The 7,427-nt window shown below is 34.2% G+C and overlaps 2 protein-coding genes across 2 annotated transcripts; both read right to left on the reverse strand.

Moving 5' to 3' along the window:
- Window positions 1-930: 930 nt before the first annotated feature.
- On the reverse strand, window positions 931-2,344 carry LOC104880093 (aspartic proteinase CDR1). The gene has a single exon (XM_010655421.2). It carries the CDS (start codon window positions 2,342-2,344, stop codon window positions 1,019-1,021), a length of 1,326 nt encoding a protein of 441 aa, XP_010653723.1. The 3' UTR covers window positions 931-1,018.
- Window positions 2,345-5,460: 3,116 nt separating this feature from the next.
- On the reverse strand, window positions 5,461-6,813 carry LOC104880092 (aspartic proteinase CDR1-like). Its single transcript, XM_010655420.1, has one exon. The coding sequence runs from the start codon at window positions 6,811-6,813 to the stop codon at window positions 5,461-5,463; it is 1,353 nt and encodes a 450-aa protein (XP_010653722.1).
- Window positions 6,814-7,427: the final 614 nt, after the last annotated feature.

Consider the following 7,427-nt stretch of genomic DNA (forward strand, 5'->3'; position numbering starts at 1 on the left):
AGGGCTCTGACCACGTGCTTGTTGAAGAATCAGCCGGCGTTGTTGAAGAATCAGTCGGCGACTCATAGGCAGTGGCTTGGTTAAGGGAACCCACCGGTATATATATATATCTTATAATTTTTAAGATAACCAAAGATTGTAATAATAATTATAAAAAGAAAAGATTGATAAGTCCATAATATTTAGGGAATGCAATATTATTTTTATTACCAAACCGTATGTACATTTCTAACTACTAAAATTGTGTTTGATCGTGATTTTAGAAGATGTTTATAAAATTTTTAACATTTAAATGATAAAAATTTACAGAATGTTTCTAAATATTCTTATTTTGGTATTTTTTGAATTTCAAACAAGATTATTTTCTTTTTCAAAATACAATAGAAGAATTTATTCCAATAAATTAATTTCTTATATCATATTAATTTCAAATGGGAGATACAAATAAAATCATGTTTGAAAACTATAATATCTTAATATTATTATATGGGTTAAGTTTAAATCAGGAAATTTACGAGGAAAAAAGGATTATTTGATTTTGGAAATCTAACTCTTCACTTTTTTAATACTATTTTAATAAAAATGTCTTCGTGTTTTTTAAAAAAATAATAATTTCTTTTAAAACATATTGTAAATAATTGAAATAGTGAAGGATATTTATATAAAAAATAAGTTATTTTTCAAATAAAAATATATGGGAGAATAAATTTAGAAATAGGAGGGATTATTTCATCCTTCTTAACCAATTAATTCAAAAAGTAATAATATTTCAATAATAGATCGTATGTATGCACTATAACTTTGCCAACTTTAATTTGCTTCATAAATAAAAATGCACTAATGAATAAATGAACAGGCATCACTTCCATTAGACTTATTCTCTCCTTATTCAGATTTGTGTCATGTTGAAGAATTGTGTCTTAACTGGAATAAAGCGAGTTCTGAAACCTCTCTCTGTGGGATATAACTTTTTTCGACGGAGCTGCTTATAGACCTTCTCTAATTGGAAAATGCCGAACTAGAGCCCACAGTCGGGATTGGACTCAATGCTAAGTGTGCTCAGCTCAAGGTTATACCCAAATTTATAGGACTGTTGAGCGAGAGTGCCAATAATGCTTAACCCCTCTCCACTGGTGAATCCTAAGCAGAATAATTCATCGTAGCGTTGCAAAAATATGGACCATCTATCATTCAGAATGCCCGTGCTCTCAAGGTAAAGTACCAAGGTTGGGAAGAGCGGCAGGTCTCTTCCTATTTTTCCTTCAAAACAGTCGGGACTGCTCGTCAGTGGACTAATGTTGTATCCCTTTTTTAGCTTGTCTACCACTGCATTTCTAACCACTTCGTACACCTCTGGCGGAAAAATACTCAGCGTGGAGCCAGAGTCGATGATAACGCCTCCGCTTCCGTCGGGTTTTCTTTCAAACGAAGAAGAATTTATGTCAAGCCTCGGCTCTTCGACGCCAAGACCAATTCCGAGGAGATTGACGTAGTAAAACTCAGCTATCACCATGGGCGTCATGTCACCGTTCAAATACGTAGCATCCCCAAATACGAGAAAGCCCCCCGCATTTGGATTACTAAGGTTGCCAAAACAGTAGGCGAATGATTTTGAAACTTTACCAATTGCCGAGAGCTGGGAAACCAAAGATACCAGTCCAGGACCAAGGCCTAGTACCCCGCCGTCACGGCTCGACGTGACGAAATTCAAATTTTGTAATCCGCATCCAAAGCCTACTTGGGCTGTTTTATCTTCATCTGAATAATGTGAAGTGAAGGCGACTTTCTCGTAGGAGAGTAGACCCGACGTCCTGCTGCCATCTGCATAAGAAGTTTGGTATAGACAAGACCCTGAATCACTGCATTGGCCCTCACGTCCGAGACTTAAGCAAGGAGGCTCATTGCATAACATTTCAGTATAAGAATCGGATTTGGTCCGATTATAGATGGGATCCTTTTGCTTATAACAAACATCGCAAGGCTCACATTGAATCCAGAACAAGTCACTGCCGGTGTCAAGGACGACATACACATTCGTAGGTGGATTACCAATGGATAAATTTGCTAGGAACGCGGATTTATCACGAATAAGAGGAGGGGGCACAAAGTCCGCCGGCTGCAGGGCTTTTTGTTGCCTGGCCCTTAAATAAGCGTGCCGCGAGAGCGTGCTCTCGAGAGCCGTGTCCTTGGCCAGGCTCTCTGCTTTGACATTCTTGTATGGGGAGGATGGCGAATGAATATGAATAAGATTTGTAGAAAAACCCTTAGAATCACTCGCAGCAGAGATGCATGGCGAGAATATGAATGTGAAGCAAATGATCAATAGCAGATTGACGGAAGCCATGGACAAAACAAGAAGCTCTTACACTACGTACGGACACCCAACCCCATTTTGTATTGAATTCATCAAGGAATTTTGTGTGCTGGCAATTCCGGGTCAAAATTCTCCTTGTGTTTCTCTTATCTCAATCACTTCAAATCCTTGGAAATCGTTCAAGAAGATGGTAAGTGTTCTTAAATTTCTAATAAATATTCTTGATTTAGTGAATTTTAAATAAAAATGTCATATCTTTTGCCAAAATAAGGTAATAAAATTTATTAACATTTATTATAATATTAATTTGTCATTGCAAATGAGGAAAATATAATCAACAATGAGAACATAATGTGAATGGTGAGGTGTTTGATATTCTATCAAATATCATACCCATTTAAAATGAGGTTTTCTAAAATGGAGATCAGAAAGAGAATCAAACTAAGGAGGAAAATATTTTTTCTAAAAATGCTTTTGAAAGAATAGGCAACTAAATGTTTTCTCAAAAAATATTACATATGATTGTTTCAGTAAAACTACCAGATTTGGTTTGATCAGGTTGATCATAACAAATATAGCCGGGGGCACATTGGACCCACAGCAACTCACTCCCGGTGTCCATGTGCACGTGCACATTCAAAGCTGGGTCACCAATGGATAAATTTGCAAGAAACGTGATCCTATGATTCCTATCAGAAATATGAGGGGCCACGAAATCATGTGGCTGCTTTTTTTGCTGCCTGCCCCATATATAAGCGTGCCGTGAGAGAGTGCTCTTGAGATCAGTGTCCTCAGCAAAGCTTTCTCCTTTGCGAATCCTGCAGGAAGAGAATGGTGAATCGATATGTATAAAATTAATTTAAAATTATTTCATCTTTATATATATACAAGTTGAAATAAATAAGATGAGTCTAAAATGGCACATAACAATAATTTATTAATTTTAAATCAATATTTTTCATCAGTTTTGTTTTTCCTTTCCTATTTTCTTTCTCACATTTTAAATTTTTTTTGAAGTAGGTATTCTAATTCCTATCTTGTTTCCTACCTTGTACTAATATGATATTTTCATCTTCTAATTTATACCATTAATAAATTAATCCACACGAATGCCGTAATCGTAGTCTGCCTCATCCCAGTTCTTTCTTCCCTTTCGAAACCCTAGAATCCTAATTCTACAAAGTTACTGTTGAAACCCCATATAATTTCTCATTCTCAGTTGTTCCTTTTTACCGAGAGTTTTCCTAAATTTCCCCCAAAATTTCCCTAAAAACATCAAATCACAACCCTAACCCTAAAATGAAAGCGTAACATAAAAATCCTAACTCTCTATTTGGCCAAGTTTTATATTCCTCAAAATTTCCCAAATTTTCTAAAATATCAAAACGAAACCTAACCCTTTTTCCCAACATGTTTCTACCCATTAAAAAAATTGCAAGAGGAAAAAAATACTATTGAATTCCATATTTTCTCATCAATGTTAGGCTTGCATTAGTTTCCTTTGGATTCTTTGCTTTTGGATTCGGGATCCAACACCAGCAATAGGGAGTACGGTCAACAAGGGAGAAGAATGTTGGAATTTGTGGTTTTAATATAATAATAACCATTTTGCCCTCATTTAAAAAAATGACACTTTTCCCTCGGTCATGCAAAAAGCACATGTGTATTTCATGTATATATATATACATAAAGTAACGTAAGTAAAAAAAATATACATTACATTTAATTATATAGGATAATATGCAAAACACAGTATAAGTTGAGGGGTGAGACAATATGCAAAACACAATATAAGTTGGGGGTAAAGTATAATAAACCATTTTAAATTATATTTTTCATCACTTTTATTTTTCCTTTCCTATTTTTTTTTTCCCATTTATATTTTTATTTTTTAGAAGTAGATATTCCAATCCCTATCTTGTTTCCTACCTTGTACTAATATACATATTTTCATCTTCTAATTTATACCATTAATAGATTAAACCAAATATGTATATATATTTGAAAAGATTGATCAGGCAAGACTTGATATTATTTTATTTTTATTTCTTAGTAGTAAATATAGAAAGAAGTGAACAACTTATCTTTGTTTTCCTTTAATTATAAATAAATTCAATGTCTTTGATAATGCTGGAGGATTTATTGTATAAATCTATATTAATTGGCTTATAATTTTCAATATAACCAAAGATTGTAATAATAATTATAAAAAAAAAGATTAATAAGTCCATTATATTTAGGGAATGAAAATATGATTTTTATTACCAAACCAAACCGTTAATGTACATTTCTAACTACTAAAAATGTGTTTGATATTGATTTTAAAAAATGTTTCTAATATTTTTTAACATATGAATGATAAAAAAATTTCAAATATTAGAAAAATTAGAAACGTGCAATAAATATTCTTATTTTGGTATTTCCCAAATTTCAAATAAAATTGTTTTATTTTTCAAAATATAATAGGAGAATTTATTCCAATAAAATAATTTCTTGTATCATATTAATTTCAAATTGGAGATAAGACAGAATCATGTTTGAAAACCGTATATATCTTAACATTAATATATGGGTAAAGTTTAAATTTACTTGAAAATTTATAGGGGATAAAGTAAACATTATTTGATTAAAAGGTTCATTGTAAACCTAATTTTGGAAATCTAATCTTTCATTTTTTTTTTTACCTCATTTTGATAAAAAAAAATATTCATTGTTTTCTTGTAAAAATAAACTTTTAAAACATGTTATAAATATTTGAAATAGTGAATGACATTTATGTAAAAAAAAAAAGGGTTATTTTTCAAATAAAAACAAGAGAGGGGATAAATAAGAAATACAAGAGATTATTTAATCTTTTTAACTAATTAATTCAAAAAGTAATAATATTTCAATAATAGATCATATGTACTAAGTATAACTTTTACAATTTTAATTTGCTTTATAAATAAAAATGCACTAATGAATAAATAAGAGAAATTAAATGAACAGGCATCACTTCCATTAGACTTATTCTCTCCTTATTCAGATTTGTGTCATGTTGAAGAATTGTGTCTTTAACTGGAATAAAACTAAATGCAAATAAACTGACTTCTGAAACCTCTCTCTGGGATATAACTTTTTTTGACGGAGCTGCTTATAGACCTTCTCTAATTGGAAAATGCCGAACTAGGCCTACAGTTGGGCATGGACTCAATGCTAAGTGTGCTCTGCTCAAGGTTAAACCCAAATTTATAGGACTGTTGAGCGAGATTGCCAATAATGTTTAACCCATCTCCACTGGTGAATCCTAAGCAGAATGCGTTACGGTAGCGTTGCCGAAATATGGACCATTTATCATTCAGAATGCCCGTGCTCTCAAGGTAAAGCTCCATGATTGGGAAGAACTTCAGGTCTCTTCCTATTTTTCCTCTAAAACAGTCGGGATAGCTCCTCAGTGGCCTAATGTTGTATCCCTTTTGTAGCTTGTCTACCACTGCATTTCTAACCACTTCGTACACCTCTGGCACAAAAGCACTCAGCGTGGTGCCGGAGTCGATGACAACGCCTCCGCTTCCGTCGGGTTTTCTTTCAAACGAAGAAGAATTTATGTCAAGCCTCGGCTCTCCGATGCCAAGGCCAATGCCGAGGAGATTGATGTAGTAAAACTCATCTATCACCATGGGCGTTATGTCACCTTTCAAATACGTATCATCCCCAAATACGAGAAAGCCCCCCGCATTTGGATTACTAAAGTTGCCAAAACAGTAGGCGAATGATTTTGAAACTTTACCAATTGCCGGGAGCTGGGAAACCAAAGATACCTGTCCAGGACCAAGGCCTAGTACCCCGCCGTCACGGAATCCTGTCAGGGTATTCAAATTTTGTAATCCGCATCCAAAGCCTACTTGGGCTGTTTTATCTTCATTTGAATAATGTGAAGTGAAGGCGACGTCATCGTAGGAGAGGAGACCCGACGTCCTGGTGCCATCTTCATAAGAATATTTGTACACACAAAACCTTTGAGCTGGATCACTGCATTGGGCGTCACTTCCGAGACTTAAGCAAAGAGAAGCATCGCATGCCATTTCAGTGTAAGAATCGGATTTGGTCCGATCATAGATGGGATCCTTTTGCTTATAACAAACATCGCAAGGCTCACATTGAATCCAGAACAAGTCACTGCCGGTGTCAAGGATGACATACACATTCGTAGGTGGATTACCAATGGATAAATTTGCTAGGAACATGATCTCCTGAGGAATAAGAGGAGGGGGCACAAAGTCCGCCGGCTGCAGGGCTTTTTGTTGCCTGGCCCTCATATAAGCGTGCCGCGAGAGCGTGCTCTTGAGAGCAGTGTCCTCGGCCAGGCTCTCTGCTTTGACATTCTTGTATGGGGAGGATGGCGAATGAATATGAATAAGATTTGTAGAAAAACCCTTGGAATCACTCGCAGCAGAGATGCATGGCGAGAATATGAATGTGAGGCAAATGATCAACAGCAGATTGTTAACAGAAGACATGGACAAAACAAGAAGCTCTTACACTACGTACAGACACCCAACCCCATTTTGTACTGAATTTATTAAGGAATTTTGTGTGCTGGCAATTCCGGGTCAAAATTCTCCTTGTGTTTCTCTTATCTCAATCACTTCAAATCCTCCATAGACCGATCTTGCCTTTTACAAATCCTTGGAAGATTGTTCAAGAAGATGGTAAGTGTTCTTAAATTTCTAATAAATATTCTTGTTTTAGTGAATTTCAAATAAAAATGTCATATCTTTTTTCAAAATAAGGTAATAAAATTTATTAACATTTATTATAATATTAATTTGTCATTGGAAATGAGGATAGAATCATGATTTGAAAACTAACCTGATATCCAATATTTGGCAAGTTTAAGAACATAATGTGAATGGTTAGAATAGGTGAGGTGTTTGATATTCTATTCTCTTTTCATATATCATACCAATTTAAAATGAGGTTTTCTAAAATGGAGATCAGATATAGTCATGGGAGGAAAGAGAATCAAACCTTCATGAATCAAGGACTTGTTGTTTTCGTGAAATTTTCTATGAATAAGAATGTGTTTGAAAATATTTTATTATTTTTATTTGAAATATTTTTAATGAAAATA

Source organism: Vitis vinifera, chromosome 8 (assembly GCF_030704535.1).
Source record: "Vitis vinifera cultivar Pinot Noir 40024 chromosome 8, ASM3070453v1".
In the NCBI taxonomy this organism is placed as follows: Eukaryota; Viridiplantae; Streptophyta; class Magnoliopsida; order Vitales; family Vitaceae; genus Vitis; species Vitis vinifera.